Genomic DNA, 27,622 nt, shown 5'->3' with positions numbered 1-27,622 from the left:
TGATATATTAAGCTTTACATGAACATACCAAGCCTTGTTTAACAGTTTTGTGTAAAGTTAAACTTGTGCGAGTGAAAATGGCCGAAACAGCCGAAGCCGAAGAGGAGATTGCTGAAAATGTTCAAGATATTACTGTGGTGAGCAACTTTAAATGTTTTGTGACAACTTTACGTAAACATAAAGTGAGGTCTACAAACCAATAATATCATGGGTTTAGTTCTTATTCCGTTTTAAGACCTTCTATTACCTAGTAATCCTATTTTAACCTTATTCTAGGGCTACAATGTTTTCAGCATTCTTGCCAGGAAGTAAAACTAAAGTAGAATTCCTACGTTTGAGTTTGCTGATGCTTCACATTTCCATGGTAGTTACAGGCAAAAGTTACAAAAACAATAAATCAAATTTATTTTTCAGATTCAGCCCATGATTACTTTGTGGTTTCCTTAATTTTGCCAATAAGAAATGATTCTTTTTTACGAAATCATAAAATTGTTTACACAAAGTATCATCGAATTACTTCAATGCTATAGACCAGTGGTTCTCAAAAGTGAGCCACTTGGCTCCCTTAGGGAGGAATTTTCAAATTTGGAGAGGAAATTTGTTCCAGGGGGGAATTAGGAAGGGAAAATAGATAAAAGAAGTTATTATCGGTTAAATGCAATAAATAATAAATAGCTTATTAAATGTAATGATTGTGTTGTAAAAAGTCTATCAGACCCATAATCTAAGTTCATTCTTTCTTCACAGTTAGGCCTCAGAGCGAAAATTTTTCGCGCTTTACGCAAATGATCTTTTCTCTATAAGCCTACCATATGTTACCTTTTAGGAGGTTTTGTCCTCGTTTCTCAATAAAAGTGAATGGTCCTCCGAGGACGCGCAAAAATGCCCAAATGTGCTCTTTTTTCGCACCAGGAGTTGGTTGCTTATTCCTTTAACAAAACTTTTTGGCGGGACGTTGTATTTATTTTCAAAAAAATACTGTAGCCATGAAACATGCTGAATTACTGGTTTAGAAAGAGGTTTTCCAACCAACTAACTCGAAATGCGAAAAATACATTTGGGCATTTTTGGGCGTCCTCGGAGGACCATTCACTTTTCTCAAAAAAAGAGGGGAAACCCTCCTAAAATGTGACATATGGTAGGTCTATACCTTATTTCAGACTGTGTCTTATTAGGACGTTGGTGTTATTTAAGTTTCGGTCATATTTCTGGGATGCCAACTTAACTTTTTCATGTAAACAGAACAACGCAACAATTTTCGCTGGTGCAGAAGTTCACCTGACAGAAGTGACGCAAAATATCAACGTCACTGAAGTGACGCAAAATATCAACGTCACAGAAGTGACGCAAAATATCAACGTCACAGAAGTGACGCAAAATATCAACGTCACAGAAGTTACAGAAGTGCGTAACGTCACAGAAGTGACAGAAGTGCGTAACGAGTACCACGTTCAAAACATGGTCATGGGTGACGCCTACTTCGGTAACCCTGGCAACGTTGTTGAAGCAGATGACGTCACTGCACAAGGTGAGAAAATTTTCTTTCTTGAATATTTTTTGGAAGTGACTGATTAGATAGGTTCACATTTTAATTTACTTCAGCGGGTTTATATTGTGGATTGAAGTTTTGACGCCCGACAGAATTGTGATTAACGTCAGACAAAATGTCTAGGGGTGGATCCAGGCTACCAGGCCATGGCTTCAAAACTATATTGTAAATTCAAAAGTTTTTCGCCACAATACTTTTTCTGGAATTGATTAATTTAAAAGCATGCAATGCAAACTATACCATGTTGTGAAGTGTAAACTTACTAATCCTAAAAAGTCTTGATTTATATTCTACTAGACAAAATACCCGGTGTTGCCCAGGTTAAAACTTTTTGCAATAAGCGCGACATGCGCTTCTCTCAAAGGTTTCAGCTTTTTTGCGATAGGTGTGATATATTACGTGCATTGCTGCAATGCCCTGATTTGTATGGTGTACCATTTCCTTGTAAGTGTAAATGAATGTGTAATTTAACATGTAACCGAAAGAAATGTTCCGTGTTATGTATAACATTGGTCGGGTAAATAGTTTCCACAAAGTAGGACGCGGCCCTCGTGAAAGCAGCAACAATATTAGGCCCTACATATTGGAAAAGCGGTGTGTCCATAACAAATTCGTATTCCCCGAATCATTCCCGAGTTTGGCTTAAACAAAACGTAACGTTCCATTAAGCTGTGGTCTCTTAAAAACTATTACATATTATGTTGTACTCTACGTCCTTTGCTTGATCGGCGTGTTATTACCGATGATTTAAAAAGGTAATTTGTCATGTTACTAAAAGGTAATGTTACGGATAGCGTAGTATAAATAGTGTGTAAATTGGTAAACATTTTAATTTTCCCTAAATAAAACATTTTAAATCCCCTAATCGTTAACTAATATACAGTCTATGTGGGTGCTGGTCGTCCCTTGACTATTTGTTTGATGATGATGCCTGGAATGGTTAACTAAATGCTGCCCCACAATTGGAGTCAGACACTTAGCCTGTGTGGAAGCCGCATTTAATCGGATGGCGTGTTATAAATTATCGCTTTTATCTGCGTGACTGTGGAAACATCTAATTGTTCGTCTTCGTAAACTATAAAATTTTACATTTTGTTGAAACAATAGTTTGCAGCCAAATTGCAATATTGTGTGTTCATTTGAAATGAAACGACTAATACCAAACGGCTAAGCACATCAAACATCTGTTACGTAACGAAAACCACTGACGTATATCGATAGAGAACCACTCACAAACGTAAAACCTTAAGTTGTAGCAGCCATTGCTCGCATTGCGTGATATTGCGCGCGCCATGGAGAAGCGAGCGCGATTTGACCTTTTGTTCGTGGCGATCGGTGTGACGCCGCTTCTTTTGTAAGGCGACGATGAGGTGCGGTCTGTCTGTCTGCCAGCGACCGAGCGGCAAACAAGTGTCGACGGTCGACCAACCGGCCAACAAACTTTTTCATTTATATAGTAGATAAATGCAGTTAGATTGAGCGAATCTCTGTTATGCGCCTATTGCGTCACGTATCCTTTACATTTGTTTTTTTTCGTGCGGAAGTAGCAACAGTATTGCGTATTAGCACAGACGCTGGTGGTCAATTTGATGTTTGCAGCTTATTGTGTTAAAATGTCCCCTCTATACCAAAATCAGTGGTGGGCAAACGCCGGTCCGCGAGGAGTTGGCTACCGGTCCGTAGCAAGGTTGCCTGATTAAAGTTTTGATATAATCCCAAACCGTAGGCTACGTAAAAAGCTACAAAAAAGCCATGACAAATTCAAAAACAATGAAATGTTTTTTAATATTCAAAACACATCAGCTTTTGTTTGAATTTACTCAATGGTTGATTGGTATCATAAAAATCACAATCATAGTATCAAGTACTCACGAAGTTTAAAACAAACCAATGTGCTGTGGCCATGAGTTTCATAGCACATTCACAGCATCCAAAAATGTGTTTTTATTACAAAATCTAACTTCTTGTACTTACAATATATCGAAAAAAGGGTCAAAATATTATGTTTTTTATGTTCAAGCGTGCTTACCTTATAGTTCCAAGAATAAAATCATGTTGACTGGTCCCACATCTCACCCTACTTAATGTATCTAAAGTTCGCATCAAAAACGTTGTAATAGACTCCTTTGGTGAACATTTGTTATTTTTTCAAGGCCAGTCCGCGAAAAAAATTCAGTTTTAAACCGGTCCGCAGTGCAAAAAAGGTTGCCGACCCTTGACATAAATGATTTAAAGCAAGGATGTCCAACCTGCGGCCCGCGGGCCACATTGCGGCCCGTCTGAAATTTTTGTTCGGCCCGCTAGTCATTTTCACTCCCAAGTAGTATTTTAAACGTTCAATATTAGCCTAATTTAAATTTACCAGTCAGCCTTTAGGGGCGCACTAATAGTACAGTATGGGTAAAAAAATATGTATATAACTCTAAAGGCCCGTTATAACTCTAAAGAGCAATACTTAATTTTGAAACTTTATAGGTTCTGCGGCCCATTAAATTATTTCAAGTGTCAATGCGGCCCACTATAATAAAATGTTGGACATCCCTGGCTTAAAGGATCCAGTAATCAAGACAAATGCGCATTCCCGGCGCCAAATCGTTCTCGGCTAGGCTGCCACTAGGGTTAGTTCGAATATCAATAATTTTTACTATCCGGATAACGGATATATCCGTATATTTGGAATTTATCTAACCGGTTAACCGGATAATAACTGCTAAGTGAGACAATCGATTTCACGAGGTTTGCATGAAAAATTGATTGTAAAATCATTACACAGTTTTATTGTAGATCTTCGTACACGCGCAGTACCAGAAAAATCACGCAAAAGCTCTTCGACTGGCACTACCAGACTTTGCCTTGCCATGAGAATGCAGTCTTCTATTTAAAGAATCATTCATTATGCTTTCTTTGTGACGTGATAGTAAATTTCACTCGTGCATTTTACGAGTACCGTAGTTGAAAGTATAAGACAATAGAAGTGTGAACAAAGGTTTAATTGCGCTCAGCGGGAGTCAGCCTCTACGTCAGTGGTTCTCAACCTTTTTGTACCCGTGGCCCCTTTTTGATGCTTTCAAATGGCCGCGGACCCCTTACATTTTTATGGTGGAATATCTGCGTTTATAGTTCTTTTCAATAATTCAGTATATCTGCACTGTACCTTATGTTGAATAAATTAACAGACAACACCAAATTACTTTATAACACGTTTATTTTAATGTGATTTCTGCTGCGGACCCCTGGTTGAGAACCACTGCTCTACGTAACAAAGAATGTTCAAACTTACTAAAAAGTGTAAAACGCATTAGCAACGATACTCTTTTAGCCGGTTAACCGGCAGAATTATATCCGGATATCAGATAGAAAAAAAACTGCGGTTAATCGTTTAACCGTTATCCGGATAATCTAACCCTAGCTGTCACTGCAAAAATAACTGCGATTCCATATATCAGTCGAAATAATGATACTATAATACCATTATAGTATAATTATTATAGTATCATTGGTCAAACTTACTGAAACTTCTGTCAACTGTGAATTCGTTACAATTTTCCTTCGACCTTAAAGTTACAACTTGTACTGCGCTATGCTTGGGTTCGTCTATCTGTCTGGGATAAAGTAAATCTTTCTATTTGGAGGATTGCGAGACCACTCGATGTAGACTCGCATATTAAGCTCATTCTCATTTATTTTCGGCCCCATGCTATACGAACAGAATGGCAGCCAGTCGGTTTATGAACTAATCCAAATAATCATCAAAACTATAGCATATTCGAATAAGGACTTGTGGGGAACAAACAGGTCTTAAAAATGGCCTTATCCAGAACTGTTAATTTTTTTAAATCCATTTAACATCACATAATCATTATTGTTTGGTTTTATTTCGTGTTTTTGTTGCAAACGTTAGGTTCTATCATCGCCCGGCTTGAACAACTAGTTGAAGAAAAAGGTAAGTTCAACATATTTGTTCTTAATAATCTTTTAGAACTAGATATAAGTTAAAGTGTTTTTACCCTGAGCCCACCAGACACTTTGCCTACTTGCGTCACTCCCTTGCCTAAGTTTGAACCGAAACTGACCCGAATGTTTCAAGTTAACTGAAACTCGTCAAAAGATTCCTGCATAATTAAGCGATAATTTAAAAGCGAAATAAGGGTACTCTGACATTTAAGCGCCGCAAAAATAGCGCAGAAAGGAAAAACACTACATAATAATTAATTAACACCAAGGAGTCGAACCGTTTCACTTGAGTATAAAAATAACAAGATTTCATTTTAAAATCTCTCTATATAGTGGCCAATTATTATTATTTTTTTATGGTTTAATGTTTATTTAATGTTAATCAAATATTTATTTGAAATAATTTGCGAACGGCGTCGAACCTAAACATGGTAGTCTATAAGTTGACCCTTTAAAGTTTAAACTATAAGTACCGGTATGTGTTTGCGTTTGGTTAAGGCTACTCATAATATTCGGTTCAGTTCCAGGTTTTTAAAAACTTACAAAAATACGGTTCTGGTTTGGTTATATTATGCAAATGTCCTTTTTAATTTTTAAGTATAAAAAACAAGCTTCTTATTACAAATCCTCTAAATCTACAATAATCTTTTAATATTATTAAAGCGATTTTATTTAATGAGCACGAAGCATTTTTCATCATTTTCGCGTTGTAAGCAATTTTTTGTCAATTACATACCTCTCTAGTAGCCTCATTAAGCTTATATGTGGCAAGTAATTTTAGAGTTTCACGTTTATTTTGTGTTCCAAATAATTTTTTGTAATATTTTGCAAATGGCGTCAAACGCAAAAATGGTATAACATACCTTGATCCTTTAAAGCAGTGGTCGGCAAACTGTGGACCGTGGCCCAAATGTTGGCCGCAGAGCCATTTTAGTGGGCCGCGAGTTACTTTTAAATGTATTTTAGTGTTATCATGTGATTGTGGGCCGCGTGATAGCCGTGCACTCATTGCACTTCATTTTAAAAGTGTATGGGGCTGAGAATTATACTGTTTCAGCCTGGTTCAGATCCGCGCGCCAAATGTGGCCATGTTCCTTCAGCTGAAACCAATAGGCGCAATTTTTTGCGTTTCGCGTGATAAATGTGATTTATTTGCATAATACGTGTTGTTTCTGTTAGGGAACAACACGTTTTGTTAAATTACTTGAACTATGACGTTACTTGTGACGTCAAATGTGCGGATTTTTATGTTCTTCTATCAGTTTTACTTTAATCCAGTGTTTCTTAACCTTTTTTGCTTAAGGGCGCACGTTAGAGACGTATGAACACGTGGCGGCTCACCTTGCGAGCGAAGCAAGCGCGAATTTTTTTAGCTGTACCGATATTTCTTTTAAACTGCCTGCAATTTTTTTTATTATATAGGTTTATAGTTGCATATCTTTAAAGGGAATCCCGTCTTTAAGACTAAAAACGTTATTTTGTCCATTTAAGTCTTATTCCGATTAATTTTGGACTTATTTCGACATGTTTAGGTCTTATCGAGTCACTTAAACGCTGCTTTAATCTATTCAGCCCAAAGGCGATATTCTATTGTTTCTTGCGTCGTTTGACTCATAATATTGCAGTCCAATTTATGTTTAATTATACTATAAATGCCATTATTTTCAATATATGCGTCACGTCTCCTTTTTAATTAAAGTTTTGACAATTTAAACAAATAAACCCAATTTGTTTCGCGCTACGCGCAATTAAACTGGATTTTAGTTTTATATTTGCGCGTAAGTTCGTTCGAAAACAACAGGTGTTTCTAAAAACAAATGTTTTGACGTTTATTTGTGACCTCATTCCAAAATAACTCAAAACAAATATCCTGGATCAACGAATTTATTTAGTGCGCCTTCAATTGCCCTGAAAAGAGCATTTTGGGCCGTCGGCAAACTTAAAATCACAACGTAAAACCACTAAAAAAACAGCAGCGGATCCAGAATATTTGTTTTGAGTTGGAGGCATTAGAATGACGTCACAAAACAATAGTTCTTAGAAACAACACTTGTTTTACTCGAACGAACTCGTGCGCAAATACGAAGCTAAAATCCATCTTAATTGCACATATTACGAAAAAAATGGATTTGTTTGATTTAAGTTGGCAAAACTTCAATTAAAAAGTTGCGTGACGCATATGGCACATAAAAGGATTCGAAAATGGATATAGTATAATTGCAATGTAAAGTCATAAGTCACAACGACAAAATACAGCCAAATACGCAGTAATATCCAGTACAGCATAAGATTAAAATCGTCTGAAAAAGACCTAAATTCATCGGAATAAGGCTTAAATTTGTCGAAACAAGGCCTAAATTTTGGAATTTAGTCCTAAATTCATCACAATAAGGCCTAAATTTAACACAATTAGTTCTAAATTCATCGGTATAAGGCCTGAACGGCCAAAAAAAGAAGGTGGGACGATCAGTGGCTATCGGCCGTTTGGTGAATACGTTTGGACGCCCTAGACCAGGGATGTCCGACCTGGAGCCTAATATTTACGTGCGGCCCACCCACTTATTCTAACTTTTAGTAGCCTTTATTAAAACTAATTGTTTCGACTATCATCAAAACATTTAAAAAGCGCAGTTTTTGATGATAGCCCAATCTTATATTTTTTCTGAGACTATAATCGAGTCTAATGTCGCATTTCAACATCCATTGCTAAGCAAGATGTGTGTGTTTTCTAAATGTGTATGTTCCCGGACCGTTTTAAGGAAATGTATCAGCCCAAAAATGTAAAAACTCAAATTGTTGCGCTTTGCCATAATAAAAAAAATAAATAAGGCAGCTATTACTTGCATATTTGCGCACGAGTTCACTCTTGAAGAGCGGGTGTTTATAAGTTAAATTGTTTTATGACGTCACGATATGTCGTAACTTATGACGTCACCCCTTTAATTTAAGGGGTTTTGCGGCACATCGAAATTTCTAAAGTGGCAATTTGCGGCCCATTCTGAAGTTAGACATCGCTGCTCTAGTCTGACTGGACTTTTGTTCCTGTTTGGGGTTATTGTTGGGTAATCGGTGGGGTTAGAAGATGGGTTGAAAGAGCTGAAATTATTAGGGGAGTTAGCGATGTACTTAGGGGTGGGGTTTGGGGTTGGTTAAAGTATTGTTTAGACTTGATTTTGACCTTTTAGGTCTTATTCCGACGGATTTAGGACTTATTCCGATTTAGACGGTACTAATAACATCAGGTATTAGTGGTAATTTAGGAGACGTGTTGTTCTCGGTGTAGTATTATGCAACTAAACTAAGTTTATCAAGCGAAACGCAAAAAAAAACCATTGCGTCTATTTGGTTTCAGTTGGCAAAACGTTTACCCTAAATGCATAAAAGATAACATATAACACCTCAAGAGCTGAATGGCGGCACCCGTAATCACATAAAAAGTTCGCACGAAACGCAAAAATGTTACTCACGATACAATAGCCATATTACAATGAATCAAAAATTACATTAACTAGTTATATTTTGGTAGAAATTGCATTTTGCAGGTAGTCTAAGTCCACACAGCGTTAGGCTGTGCACACCAGGAAAAGGTAAAATATTACACGGCGCCTTGATGCCGAAAACACTGCCATAACGTAATAAAAAACATACTAGAAAAGGAAAAATGTACGAGCGAAGCGCGAAAACTCTTTTGTTAAAGTTTACATATTGTTAAAGTTGGCAAAAAATAAAGTTTAACTGAGAGGCACTCTCAGGGCCATATTTGGCACGCGGGCCAGAACCACGTTTAGACAGTAGGCTATGTTTTTTAGCCACACCAACTTTTAAAATAAAGTGCAATGAATGTACGGCTATTACGCGGCCCACAACTACAGAATAATTCTAAACTATTTTAAAATAGCTCGCGGTCCAATAAAATGACTCTGCCACCCACAGTTTGCCGACCACTGATCTAAACGCTGATAGAATACTTTAAAGTTTTAGCTACTTATATTGAACCTAATTTTTGACTTGAGCCCACCATACTTATGCATGCGTTTGTGTGGTTTTCGTGGGTAAGTTTGCAACATTTTGTACGACCACAAAAGTACAAATAAAACATTTTAAACCTCGTCCAAAATATGATTTGTCATATTGGGTGCTGACTGAATCCGTGTGAACATACAAACGCGCTATTATGACGTCATTTATAAGCTATTTTAATTAATTTTAAACTTATGTTTTAATCTTAGAAAGCTCCCCCTGACTATTTACCCGGATTGCGCAGATAAAAATACACCCGTTAATGTTTATATATCGGTTTAGCTTCTTTGTTGTACTGGTAAATAGCCACTTCCGAATATAAAACTTGGTTTAATTTATATTTTTATGCTAACGAGCTGGATCTGACGTAGTTTAAAAACTTTCTCCTTTAAAAATAAATGATAAAAAGTCATATTCTTATTATTGACACCCCATTGTGATGTTATTCGGTTATTGTTACTTGTAAGCAAGCAATTTAACTGAAGCTGTTGTTTTGCTTAATAGAAGATATTATGGAATATTTTGTGTAATTTGTGTGGCGACCACAAACGTATTTACTTGTTTGGCCTTTTATTATTATTATTGTACATTTACGGCATTGGCTGCTTATCACTGATGTTGCTATTTCCAAACTGTTAGGTTTTAACGTTTTGTAAAACACTAATTTGTTTCTTTAATATCACTTGTCCGTGTTACTAAACAATTTTTTTAAATATTTAAAAAAAACCTTACTGTATATCTTACCAACTCTTTTAAATTGCTTCAATTGTGATATTTTATGGTTTTCGTTATCGCTGTATAGTTGCACACATGTTTTCATAAATTATTCTATTTGGTAAGTTGTACTGAAATATGATTTTTCTTATTCTTGATATGGCTGGTCGCAGAGTAGCATGGTGGAAAGGTTTTTCTTTGTTAATTGTTTTTAGCAGGGAAGCAATAGTGCAATATTAATACCTATTACAAACTTAGAAAAAAATCATACGCTAATTTTACACCTTGGAAATGATTTACACCTGTGTTATTAAAACACCCCTTATAGCAGTTCTTCTTAACCTTTGTTAACTGCCGAGTCCAACAATATTACAAAATCTTTCGTTGAACCCCAAATTTTCGCTCAGTCACCGAAATAAATATCCACCATTTAATTGTCATAGATTTCTGATCAATGTGTATTCTGTTGTTGATTTGTGACCAGTTATGAGAATTGAGGCTTTAACACAGTGGGTCTTGAACATTTGTGGCACACTAAATGTTTATAACTTGACAATTATCCTTCATACATGGCAAGGCAATAGGTAAATGTCTTAATGTTGTCAGTTTTCTAATATATAGTATGTCCAGCTACCAACCCCACCATGCCTCTGAGCACCAACAAGTAATATTACCATTGTTATCTTATTTATTTCTTTGTGAACATTTGCTTTAATGAACATGTATTTTGCTAAATATTCCACAAACCACTCAAATTACATGAAATATTTTATATTCTCATGTTGTTATGTAAATATGCGTTTTTGTATATTTTGACAGTGGACAGTAACTTGTGTATTGTTTTACTGGTTAGTTTAGCGGACATATTAGGTTGCAACAGTTTTGACACAGTTCTAACAGTTATTGTTTGTGTTAAAGTGGTTCTGAAGTCTCCGGGCAATCTAGTCACATGATATCGATGTGTTCATTGCATTGTTGTGGTCGTCCAGAGTGGAGAAGTTATTTGGATGAATTGTTTGTAGGATTTCATAATAGCCATTAAATACGATGTCTGGTCCTTGGCCCAGTTTTGAAAAAGATAGGCCGGATGATTTGCATTTGTCAGTCCACACTTTGCCGATCCCTGCTTTATAGAATTGCAGTCTCTTTTCCGTCATCTCTCAAATCCAGTTTGAAATGTGATATTAACATTGTATGTTGACTCAGATTTAAACTTTTTCTTCGTTTGTTTTATTTTAAACTTTTGTTCAGCTCATTAAACCATTACAAGCCCCAATTTGTCGGCTAGGGTTCAAGTGGGGTTTGTTCAGATATTAGGAGCTTTTAGTATTTGAATAACAGATATATCTGGATATTTGTACTTTAACCTAACCGGTTAATCGCATAATATAAACCTGCATTCTAGAAAAGGAAAACATTTGCCCACAGCAAATTTGGCGAACCCAAGCTGAAAGGTGTAAAAGCGAACCGAAAATGTTAATTATGTTATCAGGTTAACCGCTAATACTACATCCGGATATCAGATAACAAAAACACCTTTGGTTAATCGGTTATCTGGAAAGTAAAACCCTGGTTCAAAGCAGAATATGGGGTCTAAACATAAAGACTCTCAGGTTTTCAAATCCCAATACTGTCAGTTATTCATGTCTTTGAAATATCAAAATTTCTTTAAATGGTTTCACCGCAAAAGTTGTTTGTTATTTTAAGCAAGTGTAAAGGTTTATAGTCTATCGGCGTGGTACAATTTTCTATCATCGCCAAATGTCAAACTTTCCTTAGAGTTAGTTTTTAGTTGTTCTATGGAGGACGGAGGTGTCTTCTAAGTTGTTGTAACACAAACTTTCTGGAAAAGAACTAATTAATTAAAATCTAAAGCTTTGAAAATGTTGTGATGCAAAAGACGTTTTTATTTCTTTTATGTATACTAGACCAGCGGTTTTAAATGCTGATTAATGTTGTTGGTAATTGTCACCATAGCTGCGTTTCTTTATTTTGTGTTGTTCCTTAAAGTTGTGACTTTGCAGACATCTGCTTGGTTGTGTAAGGCTAAAGTTCAGATTGATTGACATGTTTCTTTGTTTAAGTTTTGATTCCAGTTAAAGTTCTTCACTTTAGTCAAGTTTTTTTAATTCTCAGATGCAGCTTTGCGAGCGAACCAGAAAAAAGTGGCCAACATCAAAGTCAAATCTCAAGAAACAATCTTGGTTAAACTCCTGGTCATTAACAGGAAGAATGTCGAAGAAGAAGGTTTTAACGCAATGTTGCTCCATAGAGGCAATGAGAAAAATGTTACTTTTTTTGAGGTGTATGAATTCTGTCAGGCTGCAAAAGAAAATGCAATCAAAGAAGCAGAATCTAAGTTCAGCGACCAGGCAGCGAAAATTCATTTCATTGCAAAATATGGCAACTTTATAGTTATTATTGGAGGAGCTGGTTATGGCAAAACCACCTTAGGGTTACAAATTCTGCAATATGGGTGTAATACTCAACCTGCATCTGGCTACATCTTCTATGTAAACCTGCCATCGTTAGACAACAGCAAAGAAATGAGTGTTTTTGAGTTCCTTATAAAGCTATTCAACTCAAACTGGAAATATGATGTGAAAACAGATAATAAAATTCTAGAAAGAATCTCCAAATCAAATAATGTGTTGATCATCATGGATTCAATGGATGAAACAGGTTTCAATCTTACGATGAAAGCACCAGTCATTGGTTTGTACGAAAGAGCAAAACCAGAAGTCATTCTCCAAAACCTTTTGCGGTCTGACGTTCTTGGCAATGCTTTCAAGTATCTTATTACACAACCGGAAGCATATCTCCAGTTGAACCCAGATTGCAAGTCACACTTCCCACTTGAGGTACTTGGTCTCGGCGAAAATTCACAGGATTTGCTTTTCAAGGAAATTTGCAAAAGTCAGGAGAATTACAAAAAAGTGAAAGAGGTTCTCAACCAAAATCCAGCAGCCAATGCATTAAGCTTCATCCCATTATTTGCCAAAGCAATTCCAAAATACATTCTAAAGCATGAATTAGATGGTGGTGCATTTACTACTACTGATGTGTTCACATCGTTTCTGAACGAATACATTCGCTCACCTCACTTCAAGGAAGACGAAAAGGTACTTCTCAAGCTCTCTGATTTAGCTTTGTATGGAATGCTTAACAAGAAAGTCACCTTTGAAGCACAAGATCTCGCCAACGTTGGTCTTGAAACTAAAGGTTTGGGCGATTTTCTCAAAGTTCAAGGTCAGTCCAGTGATATCAGCCTTAAAATCTTGGAAGGAGACAGAGCAGTTTTGTTCAATCACAAGCTCCTGCAAGAGTTCTTCGCAGCACTCAAGATTATGTTTAACACCCCCAAGGAAGGGTTTACAGAGCTACTGGAAAACTTGAAAAGTGTCGATTGGGAAATGGTTCTTCAATTTCTTTTCGGTCTGCTCAATCCGAAACTCCAAAGCAAGCTAAACGCGCTGTTTTCAATCTCTTCAGCTGATATTTCCACCAAGAGAGGCTTGCTCAAGGATCTGCTTGTTTCCATGACTAAAGATTTCGCCCAAACATCTGTGAAGGATTGCCCAGTTCCAATCGCTTCATTTTATGAAAGTGGTGTTGAGGCTCTTGCAAAATACAATGAGTTCAACGCTCGTCCAGACGACAAGAGGTTGTTCACGCTGTGCAGTCTCGCCTACGAGTCTACGCTTTATGACATCACAAGATCAGTGGTGGAAGTTTTCCCGGACATGGTTTTGCTTTCGCGCACAATTCTTCCCAACCACGTGGCAAGTCTCTGTCACGTGCTTCGCGCCACCGACAAACCAATCACTATCAATGTTGGAGCTTTCGGGGAACGAGCCAAGTTCATCGGGGATGGATTGAAGATGCTGATCAAGACCGTTGCTGAAACACAACACACGGTTGGTTATTTAATAAATATATATATGTTTTTGTCAGGGGTTTACACACCGTTCTAAGCGGCAATGTTTTTAATGTAATTAGGTCACACGTCTCAAGCTAATGAGAAATTAAAATCAAACGCAAAACGCCATTTATCTTTTCTTGTTCGGTTAACCGTAAACACTAGATAGTTTTTTTCTTTTGCCTTTTGTTATTCGTTCGGGTTGGCTGATTGGCAAGTGTGTGTTCGACAATCAGCAACAATAAATCAAGCTTTCTCCGCCTTTTTCTCGCTAAAAACGTCGAGTTAGGCGGTGCTGATGTTTCTCGCTGTTTGCTGTCCGCGTTAATATCAGTTGTCGGTGTAAGACAGGGGTCGGCAACCTACGGTCTGGGGGCCGGATCCGCCCACCACCTCTCTTTCTGCGTCCGGTTTGTTTGCCTTTTGACGGTGTCTTTCAAATAGATCAGCGCTTCTTTACCGTTGCGCCATGGAAGGCATAAGACGTCATTCTGATCGCTATTTTATGACGTCATATCCGTCGCTATATTATGACGTCATTAACGTCAGAGTTAAAAATTCGTAACACCCCCTTTTGGATTTCTGGATACGCCCCTGATTTGACGATATTTTAAAAATGTGATGTGCTAGAGAAAAACGGAATTTATATTCAAAATTAGCGCGAAAAATACATCTAAGGTGAAATACTCATGTTCGATTAGAAGAAAAAGTGAAAATTTGTTGACCAGTGTAATAATCAAGTCATTTTGGTGCGAAATAAAAATAAATCCGGCCTGCAAACGTAAATCTTACAGTTATCCGGCCAGGGATCACAAGCCTTAACAATTATCAGGCCCCTTAACAAATTATCCGGCCCTGAAAAATCGTTTGCTAACCCCTGTCCTATACAACTACAAAGTGTGCGTGTTTGATTGAATTGGGGAGGTGGCGGCTGTAGGTTAAATGGCGTATAATGGTGGACTATGGTGCGATGGCAAGACAAATATTAAATCCGCGAAGGTGAATATTTAATAGGGTACGATAGTTTGTGTTGCATTACTGGAAGGGGGGGAGGGGGTCATTAATCAGGTCCAGGGGCGTATCCAGAAATCCAAAAAGGGGGTCTCGATTTTTCAACTTAGGTAATTCCCCGTTTTTTGTCTGACGGTAATGACGTCATAAAATAGCGATTGTAATGACGTCATAAGTAATATCAGAAACAGCCAATTAACGTCCAGCAAAACCAAACTTTTAGACGCAAAAATTACAAGCACGTCTTTCGCCACCTGCAATACTAAACGGAGATTGTTTCTCCCCCGTGTTATTTGATTAACGCAACATCTGCAAAAGCGCCACTTCAGTAGTTAATCTATTTGAAAGTTTTTAAGCTTTTTAATTGAGGGCAGACCTGGCGAGCGAAGCGAGCGCGATTTTTTTGTGGGGATAAAAGTTTTTATTACATTGCCGAAAATAAAAATAATAAAAACGTTAAAAAATAAATGTCCAATGTTTGAATACGTTTTCCGTTTGTCCGCGACGCACTTGAAAGCCTTCCACGGGGCAACGGTAGTAAAGCGATGATGTAATTCTAAAGACAGCATCAAAACGTACAAAACGGACGTAGAAAGAACATTCGCGCGAAGCGCGAACATTTTTCGCACTTGCGTGGTTAAAATACTCAAAAAGTATTTAAAATGTACTCGTGTATAGTTTGTCGAAGAGGCAGCGGGACCGATGAATTACAGAGACCGCTTGATTGATTGTTATTAATTGTCGGATACGCCACTGATCAGGTTGTTCAATATCTAGATGAGTTTAGCGCACCTAGGAAGTCTAATCTATCAATTAAGTTTTATACATTCTGCTATATTTCAGATTCGCAAGTTCCACGTAGATGAGGCCACCATCAGCATTGAAATTCTAGCACCGATGGTTCCACAGATGCAAGAATTGGTGATCTTACGCAGCAAACTTTCTGTCGACGACATCAAACTTATCTGCGAAAACTTGCAAAGAAAAACACAACCGGTACTAATACATATATCACACATAATAATTGAATTTATAAGCTGTGTGTGTTATGACAGAGCATGAATTATTTGAGAGTAAATAATTTCTTTCTAAAGTAATAAAAAAAAAACACAAAAGTATCAACATGGTAAACACCAAGCCATTCACTATTATATTAGATGCAGGTGTCAATGTTGATATGTGAAACCTGTAATTCCAGTTACGTCACTTGCTTAATATGACGTAACATACAGTCACCCCACACAACCAACTGGTAGAATTTCATCTACTTTGTTGCATGTAGATTGAGGTTCTAGATTTGAGCTTCAACAATCTGGATGAAACTGGGGTAGAGCTGCTATCCGGGTGCATCCCCTACATCAAGAGGCTTAAACTCATGGGATGCGGACTCACATCCGACCATCTCCTGGTGTTGGCGAGCAGCATCGAACAACGACAACATCCCGTGAGTTTTAACAAAGTGTAGTAATATTGTGTGATATTATCGACACCCATCTAATAATACCAGGGGGAACAAACAATAAGACGTACTAAGCAACACTATAGAAAGCAAAATTATCTGTAACAGCACAATTTTACGACCAACGGCATAATAATACCAAATACAGTAATATCTGTTACAGAATGAGACCTGAACTTGTTGGAAAAGTCACAAATTATTCGGATTTAGATCTAAAGGCTAAAATAACATGTCAAACTCTAGGGCGAGGGTTGATCACTGTTTTAGGCCTCGCGTTTTGGCACCGGAGTGTTTGCCTCTGTTTGGGTTTAGATTTTGGCTTAGGGTTGGAATTATTGCTGAAGTTAGTGTAATACCACTAATACTTTTGTACTGTGACGTAACATACAGTCACCCCAGACAACCAACTGGTACAACTTCATCTACTTTGTTGCATGTAGATTGAGTATCTTGATTTGAGCTACAACAATCTGGGTGAAGCTGGGGTGAAGCTGCTATCCGGGTGCATCCCCTACATCGAGAGGCTTTATCTCATGCGATGCGGACTCACATCCGACCATATCCCAGTGTTGGCGAGCAGCATCGAACAACGACAACATCCCGTGAGTTAACAAAGCACTGAGGCTTCGAACCTCTTGATTGCCCAACCCGACATTTCCATGCAATGGTCGCCCTCTGTCAGACCAGGGACGAATAGAGTGAAAAAGGTCCCTGGGGCTGAGAATAATAAATCACCCTAATACTTAATTTATAGTTTTAACTTTTAGTTAAATGTTGTTGAACGACGCAGCATCGTGTTTATTTTATACAAATACACAATCTGTTTACAATTCAGTATTTTTTAAATATTTTTCAATATTTGTTCTATTATTTTTTCTTGGTTAAAATGCTTTGGCCCCTGTTTGGGACTTTCAACAACACAAACCATTAACAAGGATTTGAGCAACGAAATAAAAAGTGAAAGAATACCAGAAAGCAATATTGTTGCCCCTTGTTTATTTCTGTTGTCTAAACCTCCTTGTGTTTGTGAAGATAAATTTGTTGCCCCTTGTTTATTTCTGTTGTCTAAACCTCCTTGTGTTTGTGAAGATAAATTTGTTGCCCCTTGTTTATTTCTGTTGTCTAAACCTCCTTGTGTTTGTGAAGATAAATTTGTTGCCCCTTGTTTATTTCTGTTGTCTAAACCTCCTTGTGTTTATGCAGATGGATTTGTTGATCCTTGTTTATTTCTGTTGTCTAAACCTCCTTGTGTTTATGCAGATGGATTTGTTGCCCCTTGTTTATTTCTGTTGTCTAAACCTCCTTGTGTTTATGCAGATAAATTTGTTGCCCCTTGTTTATTTCTGTTGTTTAAACCTCCTTGTGTTTATGCAGATAAATTTGTTGCCCCTTGTTTATTTCTGTTGTCTAAACCTCCTTGTGTTTATGCAGATAAATTTGTTGGCCCTTGTTTATTTCTGTTGTCTAAACCTCCTTGCGTTTTTGCAGATGGATTTGTTGCCCCTTGTTTATTTCTGTTGTCTAAACCTCCTTGTGTTTATGCAGATAAATTTGTTGCCCCTTGTTTATTTTTGTTGTCTAAACCTCCTTGTGTTTATGCAAATGGATTTGTTGCCCGTTGTTTATTTCTGTTGTCTTAACCTCCTTGTGTTTATGCAGATAAATTTGTTGCCCCTTGTTTATTTCTGTTGTCTAAACCTCCTTGTGTTTATGCAGATGGATTTGTTGCCCCTTGTTTATTTCTGTTGTCTAAACCTCCTTGTGTTTATGCAGATGGATTTGTTGCCCCTTGTTTATTTCTGTTGTCTAAACCTCCTTGTGTTTATGCAGTTGGATTTGTTGCCCCTTGTTTATTTCTGTTGTCTAAACCTCCTTGTGTATGCAGTTGGATTTGTTGCCCCTTGTTTATTTCTGTTGTCTAAACCTCCTTGTGTTTATGCAGATGGATTTGTTGCCCCTTGTTTATTTCTGTTGTCTAAACCTCCTTGTGTTTATGCAGTTGGATTTGTTGCCCCTTGTTTATTTCTGTTGTCTAAACCTCCTTGTGTTTATGCAGATGGATTTGTTGCCCCTTGTTTATTTCTGTTGTCTAAACCTCCTTGTGTTTATGCAGATGGATTTGTTGCCTCTTGTTTATTTCTGTTGTCTAAACCTCCTTGTGTTTATGCAGTTGGATTTGTTGCCCCTTGTTTATTTCTGTTGTTTAAACCTCCTTGTGTTTATGCAGATAAATTTGTTGCCCCTTGTTTATTTCTGTTGTCTAAACCTCCTTGTGTTTATGCAGATAAATTTGTTGGCCCTTGTTTATTTCTGTTGTCTAAACCTCCTTGCGTTTATGCAGATGGATTTGTTGCCCCTTGTTTATTTCTGTTGTCTAAACCTCCTTGCGTTTATGCAGATGGATTTGTTGCCCCTTGTTTATTTCTGTTGTCTAAACCTCCTTGTGTTTATGCAAATGGATTTGTTGCCCCTTGTTTATTTCTGTTGTCTAAACCTCCTTGTGTTTATGCAGATAAATTTGTTGGCCCTTGTTTATTTCTGTTGTCTAAACCTCCTTGCGTTTATGCAGATGGATTTGTTGCCCCTTGTTTATTTCTGTTGTCTAAACCTCCTTGTGTTTATGCAGATAAATTTGTTGCCCCTTGTTTATTTTTGTTGTCTAAACCTCCTTGTGTTTATGCAGATGGATTTGTTGCCCCTTGTTTATTTCTGTTGTCTAAACCTCCTTGTGTTTATGCAGATAAATTTGTTGCCCCTTGTTTATTTCTGTTGTTTAAACCTCCTTGTGTTTATGCAGATAAATTTGTTGCCCCTTGTTTATTTCTGTTGTCTAAACCTCCTTGTGTTTATGCAGATAAATTTGTTGGCCCTTGTTTATTTCTGTTGTCTAAACCTCCTTGCGTTTATGCAGATGGATTTGTTGCCCCTTGTTTATTTCTGTTGTCTAAACCTCCTTGTGTTTATGCAGATAAATTTGTTGCCCCTTGTTTATTTTTGTTGTCTAAACCTCCTTGTGTTTATGCAAATGGATTTGTTGCCCGTTGTTTATTTCTGTTGTCTTAACCTCCTTGTGTTTATGCAGATAAATTTGTTGCCCCTTGTTTATTTCTGTTGTCTAAACCTCCTTGTGTTTATGCAGATGGATTTGTTGCCCCTTGTTTATTTCTGTTGTCTAAACCTCCTTGTGTTTATGCAGATGGATTTGTTGCCCCTTGTTTATTTCTGTTGTCTAAACCTCCTTGTGTTTATGCAGTTGGATTTGTTGCCCCTTGTTTATTTCTGTTGTCTAAACCTCCTTGTGTTTATGCAGTTGGATTTGTTGCCCCTTGTTTATTTCTGTTGTCTAAACCTCCTTGTGTTTATGCAGATGGATTTGTTGCCCCTTGTTTATTTCTGTTGTCTAAACCTCCTTGTGTTTATGCAGTTGGATTTGTTGCCCCTTGTTTATTTCTGTTGTCTAAACCTCCTTGTGTTTATGCAGATGGATTTGTTGCCCCTTGTTTATTTCTGTTGTCTAAACCTCCTTGTGTTTATGCAGATGGATTTGTTGCCTCTTGTTTATTTCTGTTGTCTAAACCTCCTTGTGTTTATGCAGATGGATTTGTTGCCCCTTGTTTATTTCTGTTGTCTAAACCTCCTTGTGTTTATGCAGTTGGATTTGTTGCCCCTTGTTTATTTCTGTTGTCTAAACCTCCTTGTGTTTATGCAGTTGGATTTGTTGCCCCTTGTTTATTTCTGTTGTCTAAACCTCCTTGTGTTTATGCAGTTGGATTTGTTGCCCCTTGTTTATTTCTGTTGTCTAAACCTCCTTGTGTTTATGCAGATGGATTTGTTGCCCCTTGTTTATTTCTGTTGTCTAAACCTCCTTGTGTTTATGCAGTTGGATTTGTTGCCCCTTGTTTATTTCTGTTGTCTAAACCTCCTTGTGTTTATGCAGATGGATTTGTTGCCCCTTGTTTATTTCTGTTGTCTAAACCTCCTTGTGTTTATGCAGTTGGATTTGTTGCCCCTTGTTTATTTCTGTTGTCTAAACCTCCTTGTGTTTATGCAGATGGATTTGTTGCCCCTTGTTTATTTCTGTTGTCTAAACCTCCTTGTGTTTATGCAGTTGGATTTGTTGCCCCTTGTTTATTTCTGTTGTCTAAACCTCCTTGTGTTTATGCAGATGGATTTGTTGCCCCTTGTTTATTTCTGTTGTCTAAACCTCCTTGTGTTTATGCAGATGGGTTTGTTGCCTCTTGTTTATTTCTGTTGTCTAAACCTCCTTGTGTTTATGCAGTTGGATTTGTTGCCCCTTGTTTATTTCTGTTGTCTAAACCTCCTTGTGTTTATGCAGATGGATTTGTTGCCCCTTGTTTATTTCTGTTGTCTAAACCTCCTTGTGTTTATGCAGATAAATTTGTTGGCCCTTGTTTATTTCTGTTGTCTAAACCTCCTTGCGTTTGTGCAGATGGATTTGTTGCCCCTTGTTTATTTCTGTTGTCTAAACCTCCTTGTGTTTATGCAGATAAATTTGTTGCCCCTTGTTTATTTTTGTTGTCTAAACCTCCTTGTGTTTATGCAAATGGATTTGTTGCCCGTTGTTTATTTCTGTTGTCTTAACCTCCTTGTGTTTATGCAGATAAATTTGTTGCCCCTTGTTTATTTCTGTTGTCTAAACCTCCTTGTGTTTATGCAGATGGATTTGTTGCCCCTTGTTTATTTCTGTTGTCTAAACCTCCTTGTGTTTATGCAGATGGATTTGTTGCCCCTTGTTTATTTCTGTTGTCTAAACCTCCTTGTGTTTATGCAGTTGGATTTGTTGCCCCTTGTTTATTTCTGTTGTCTAAACCTCCTTGTGTTTATGCAGTTGGATTTGTTGCCCCTTGTTTATTTCTGTTGTCTAAACCTCCTTGTGTTTATGCAGATGGATTTGTTGCCCCTTGTTTATTTCTGTTGTCTAAACCTCCTTGTGTTTATGCAGTTGGATTTGTTGCCCCTTGTTTATTTCTGTTGTCTAAACCTCCTTGTGTTTATGCAGATGGATTTGTTGCCTCTTGTTTATTTCTGTTGTCTAAACCTCCTTGTGTTTATGCAGTTGGATTTGTTGCCCCTTGTTTATTTCTGTTGTCTAAACCTCCTTGTGTTTATGCAGATGGATTTGTTGCCCCTTGTTTATTTCTGTTGTCTAAACCTCCTTGTGTTTATGCAGATAAATTTGTTGGCCCTTGTTTATTTCTGTTGTCTAAACCTCCTTGCGTTTATGCAGATGGATTTGTTGCCCCTTGTTTATTTCTGTTGTCTAAACCTCCTTGTGTTTATGCAGATAAATTTGTTGCCCCTTGTTTATTTTTGTTGTCTAAACCTCCTTGTGTTTATGCAAATGGATTTGTTGCCCGTTGTTTATTTCTGTTGTCTTAACCTCCTTGTGTTTATGCAGATAAATTTGTTGCCCCTTGTTTATTTCTGTTGTCTAAACCTCCTTGTGTTTATGCAGATGGATTTGTTGCCCCTTGTTTATTTCTGTTGTCTAAACCTCCTTGTGTTTATGCAGATGGATTTGTTGCCCCTTGTTTATTTCTGTTGTCTAAACCTCCTTGTGTTTATGCAGTTGGATTTGTTGCCCCTTGTTTATTTCTGTTGTCTAAACCTCCTTGTGTTTATGCAGTTGGATTTGTTGCCCCTTGTTTATTTCTGTTGTCTAAACCTGCTTGTGTTTATGCAGATGGATTTGTTGGTCCTTGTTTATTTCTGTTGTCTAAACTCCTTGTGTTTGTGCAGATGGATTTGTTGGCCCTTGTTTATTTCTGTTGTCTAAACTCCTTGTGTTTGTGCAGATGGATTTGTTGGCCCTTGTTTATTTCTGTTGTCTAAACCTCCTTGTGTTTGTGCAGATGGATTTGTTGGCCCTTGTTTATTTTTGTTGTCTAAACCTCCTTGTGTTTATGCAGTTGGATTTGTTGCCCCTTGTTTATTTCTGTTGTCTAAACCTCCTTGTGTTTATGCAGATGGATTTGTTGCCCCTTGTTTATTTCTGTTGTCTAAACCTCCTTGTGTTTATGCAGATGGATTTGTTGCCCCTTGTTTATTTTTGTTGTCTAAACCTCCTTGTGTTTATTCAGATGGATTGGTTGACCCTGAGTGAAAACACGATCGGGTCACGTGGTGCTGGTTGCCTGGCAACAAGTGTGCACAAGGTGAACAAGCTGGTGTTGAGAGATTGTGGAATCGATGAAGTTGGAGAACTGAGCGAAGCAATCGCACGCAGGGAGCATCCAGTAAGTTGCCTCATCTAAACTCGATCGCGGTTCCCAGGGCTTGTCCACAAGGGGTTATCATATATATATATTTAATATTATTCATTATTGTGTGAAAATATGACGCAAGGAATTCCCGCAAAACGTGGCTAATCATCAGGGCTGGATAAAAGTTGATCGCCACCAAAACTAATTTAAACTTAACTTTATATTTGTTTAATCATTCCCTGAAAAAACATAATGCTGAATTCAAAATTACAAAAATTAAATCAAATTATAAAAAAATAATATTTTAACTTTTTATTGAAGTCCAACAAATGCCTTTTCAGCAGCGTTGATGAAAAATTATGGATTTGTTGCCCCTTGTTTATTTCTGTTGTCTAAACCTCCTTGTGTTTATGCAGTTGGATTTGTTGCCCCTTGTTTATTTCTGTTGTCTAAACCTCCTTGTGTTTATGCAGTTGGATTTGTTGCCCCTTGTTTATTTCTGTTGTCTAAACCTCCTTGTGTTTATGCAGATGGATTTGTTGCCCCTTGTTTATTTCTGTTGTCTAAACCTCCTTGTGTTTATGCAGTTGGATTTGTTGCCCCTTGTTTATTTCTGTTGTCTAAACCTCCTTGTGTTTATGCAGATGGATTTGTTGCCTCTTGTTTATTTCTGTTGTCTAAACCTCCTTGTGTTTATGCAGTTGGATTTGTTGCCCCTTGTTTATTTCTGTTGTCTAAACCTCCTTGTGTTTATGCAGATGGATTTGTTGCCCCTTGTTTATTTCTGTTGTCTAAACCTCCTTGTGTTTATGCAGATAAATTTGTTGGCCCTTGTTTATTTCTGTTGTCTAAACCTCCTTGCGTTTATGCAGATGGATTTGTTGCCCCTTGTTTATTTCTGTTGTCTAAACCTCCTTGTGTTTATGCAGATAAATTTGTTGCCCCTTGTTTATTTTTGTTGTCTAAACCTCCTTGTGTTTATGCAAATGGATTTGTTGCCCGTTGTTTATTTCTGTTGTCTTAACCTCCTTGTGTTTATGCAGATAAATTTGTTGCCCCTTGTTTATTTCTGTTGTCTAAACCTCCTTGTGTTTATGCAGATGGATTTGTTGCCCCTTGTTTATTTCTGTTGTCTAAACCTCCTTGTGTTTATGCAGATGGATTTGTTGCCCCTTGTTTATTTCTGTTGTCTAAACCTCCTTGTGTTTATGCAGTTGGATTTGTTGCCCCTTGTTTATTTCTGTTGTCTAAACCTCCTTGTGTTTATGCAGTTGGATTTGTTGCCCCTTGTTTATTTCTGTTGTCTAAACCTGCTTGTGTTTATGCAGATGGATTTGTTGGTCCTTGTTTATTTCTGTTGTCTAAACTCCTTGTGTTTGTGCAGATGGATTTGTTGGCCCTTGTTTATTTCTGTTGTCTAAACTCCTTGTGTTTGTGCAGATGGATTTGTTGGCCCTTGTTTATTTCTGTTGTCTAAACCTCCTTGTGTTTGTGCAGATGGATTTGTTGGCCCTTGTTTATTTTTGTTGTCTAAACCTCCTTGTGTTTATGCAGTTGGATTTGTTGCCCCTTGTTTATTTCTGTTGTCTAAACCTCCTTGTGTTTATGCAGATGGATTTGTTGCCCCTTGTTTATTTCTGTTGTCTAAACCTCCTTGTGTTTATGCAGATGGATTTGTTGCCCCTTGTTTATTTCTGTTGTCTAAACCTCCTTGTGTTTATGCAGATGGATTTGTTGCCCCTTGTTTATTTCTGTTGTCTAAACCTGCTTGTGTTTATGCAGATGGATTTGTTGGTCCTTGTTTATTTCTGTTGTCTAAACTCCTTGTGTTTGTGCAGATGGATTTGTTGGCCCTTGTTTATTTCTGTTGTCTAAACCTCCTTGTGTTTGTGCAGATGGATTTGTTGGCCCTTGTTTATTTTTGTTGTCTAAACCTCCTTGTGTTTGTGCAGATGGATTTGTTGGCCCTTGTTTATTTTTGTTGTCTAAACCTCCTTGTGTTTATTCAGATGGATTGGTTGACCCTGAGTGAAAACACGATCGGGTCACGTGGTGCTGGTTGCCTGGCAACAAGTGTGCACAAGGTGAACAAGCTGGTGTTGAGAGATTGTGGAATCGATGAAGTTGGAGAACTGAGCGAAGCAATCGCACGCAGGGAGCATCCAGTAAGTTGCCTCATCTAAACTCGATCGCGGTTCCCAGGGCTTGTCCACAAGGGGTTATCATATATATATATTTAATATTATTCATTATTGTGTGAAAATATGACGCAAGGAATTCCCGCAAAACGTGGCTAATCATCAGGGCTGGATAAAAGTTGATCGCCACCAAAACTAATTTAAACTTAACTTTATATTTGTTTAATCATTCCCTGAAAAAACATAATGCTGAATTCAAAATTACAAAAATTAAATCAAATTATAAAAAAATAATATTTTAACTTTTTATTGAAGTCCAACAAATGCCTTTTCAGCAGCGTTGATGAAAAATTAGGCTTGTTTGCATTTCAATCGCGGCCTGGGATTACATAAGAGAGCAGATGTATAAATACAAATGAGTGGAATTATGAAACGGCTGTCGGTAGTCTTATCATTGCGATAAATATTTCGTTTCTGTTGGTTTGTTTTATATATTCTTCCTCATACAGCGGTGAACACAGTTAGTGGCGAAATACACCGACATATTGTCAATTAATATAACTTAATGTACAAACTGTTTTCTTATTATATACCTGTTTGTAGTTTTTGGAGGGTACAAATACGTCTGACAGCAAAATATTATGTCACGAATTAATATAGCCACTGATTTTCAAACTTTTAAAGTCTTAAAATAACGAATCCCAGCCAATACGTGGGTGGTATGAGTGCCTTTTTTATATAAACCAATTTAATATTGCAATTTCAGCCACATTTGCGATCATCGCAGTGATTTTACCTTTAGGTTATTAACAACTGACGGTAGCTAAACTTCTCAGGGCTAAAGCAAATTTTAACCCTGAAAAAATTATCTTTTTCCATTTGTTTTGCTTGTTTGACCATGGCAATGACGTCATTTGGTATATTCTTATCGGATAAAATGTAAAGTGTCTAGATTTCAAATAAGCTATTATAGAGTCTTTATTTGTTGTCAACATTAAGTGTAAGTTTGTTGTTCACCTCCAGTTGTAATTGTTCGCAGATGGAGTTTCTTAATGTGAGCAGCAATCCCATCGGCGACCGCGGGGCCAGTGCGTTGGCAACATGCCTGAGAAAGATTCGATGGTTGTGGACTACCAACTGCAACTTCACATCAGCTGGAGAACAAGAGTTGGAATCGGCCAACCGACGCCTACAAGTGAGAACTTGTTTCAACTAATCGCTGTTTGATTAATTTGCATATTGCTGATAGTTGGACAACCGGCTGATGGTCGCTTTATGATAGAAACAACAGAATCGATATTTTTCCTCGATAATTTTAGTGGAGCCTGGTTTTACTAAGAATCATGTTTTGCCACTAGGAGTCATCCGTGAGCGTTCGTACATCTGGAAAAATGAGTGAAACTAAAATGTATTTTGCATTCTAATTTGAGAAACACAGCGATTTTTACATTAACATTAACCAACGAACGATTTCATAAGTTCCTGCGAAACACATGGTTTTAAATGACGCGATTTGTTTTAAAAAGGTCTCCGAACAGTTTTAACCGTCTGTAAGTCCAGAAGAAAACATTTTAAACCACCTACACAGGAATAATAGGTAATAGTATATTGCAATAATAATTTGGTGCTTCATGTTTTTAATATTTTGTTTACAGGTAAAACCCCCCCAAAAAAATTACACAAATATTTTTCATCGACGCGTAATACCCGAAAATTAACATATTTTTTCTCCTAGAAAAATTGACCAATCAAAAAAAAGATCAAATTGTCACGTGATGTAAAGCAACGATGCGTGACCAAGAAGTTTCATCGCAAAGTTGGAATTGTTCAAATTGAAGCAACTTTTTACACAAAGTGTTTCCTCCAGATTATAATTGCTGGTGTGGAATCGTTCGGGCGTGACCTAATAACCGTCACGCTTGAATGACAACTAAAGGGCCTTTGTATTCTGATCCCTGCATTTTTGTTAGAATTAACCTTTTTTTTGCTCATAAATATTGTTTAAATTATTTTACAGATTTGCACTTTTAAGGCGCAAGTATTTCTTAAATCATCTTAATTTCGTTCTAAGCTTCACACTTTGCATTTTGCTTTAGATTTGATTTTGTTTGACAGAATTCTCCTACCATGCTTGAATCGTTTTTTTAATCCAAAACTTTGCCTTTTGTTTTATATTTTCATGTTTTGGTGAATGAATTTATTCTTGTGCGATTTACTGTGACTTTGTGTGATTGACATTTCCACTGTATTTATCCAGAAACAAAAAACATGATTCAATTTGTAATTAATATCGGTGCATTGTTCGTGTTTTTTAAGCTTAAACTCCTGTTAAGTGATCGAATCGTAATTATCAAACATTTTTTTTATTTCTGGGGAGTTTTTCTCCAACTGCTGTCAGCTTATATCATATTTCTTGTTGTTGTCCTAAGTTTGTTTATTGCTTATATATTAACCCTACTGTCGAGTTTCTAAAAGTGACGTGGTTGCAAAACGTTGTCATCATAACTGATCTGAGTAATAAGCAGGGGGTATAACTAACTGCTAAATTCATTTTTTATTTATCTCTTTTAATGATGATTAACTTGGTAAAAAAGGTCACTACATAGACCGATGTAAAATGAAAAATGCATAATA

At 37.1% G+C, this 27,622-nt stretch overlaps 1 protein-coding gene across 1 annotated transcript; it reads left to right on the top strand.

The window, feature by feature from the left end:
- Positions 1-77: 77 nt before the first annotated feature.
- LOC146134784 (NACHT, LRR and PYD domains-containing protein 3-like) lies at positions 78-26,915 on the top strand. Its single transcript, XM_083395644.1, has 10 exons — positions 78-137; positions 1,243-1,528; positions 12,374-14,154; positions 16,011-16,163; positions 16,450-16,611; positions 17,067-17,228; positions 22,728-22,883; positions 24,860-25,015; positions 26,028-26,183; positions 26,856-26,915. The coding sequence occupies exons 1-10, from the start codon at positions 78-80 to the stop codon at positions 26,913-26,915; spliced, it is 3,132 nt and encodes a 1,043-aa protein (XP_083251770.1).
- The last annotated feature ends 707 nt before the right edge of the window (positions 26,916-27,622 follow it).

Source organism: Ascidiella aspersa, chromosome 8 (assembly GCF_963924565.1).
Source record: "Ascidiella aspersa chromosome 8, kaAscAspe10.2, whole genome shotgun sequence".
Classification (NCBI taxonomy): domain Eukaryota; kingdom Metazoa; phylum Chordata; class Ascidiacea; order Phlebobranchia; family Ascidiidae; genus Ascidiella; species Ascidiella aspersa.
This window is presented reverse-complemented; position numbering and strand designations above follow the sequence as displayed.

Bases quoted from the DNA above. Each gene is read 5' to 3' on its own strand.
- LOC146134784 (XM_083395644.1), top strand. From the start codon at position 78: ATGGCCGAAACAGCCGAAGCCGAAGAGGAGATTGCTGAAAATGTTCAA. The intron at 17,229-22,727 runs GTGAGTTAACAA...GTGTTTATTCAG, and splicing joins TCGAACAACGACAACATCCC to ATGGATTGGTTGACCCTGAG. The intron at 25,016-26,027 runs GTAAGTTGCCTC...AATTGTTCGCAG, and splicing joins TCGCACGCAGGGAGCATCCA to ATGGAGTTTCTTAATGTGAG.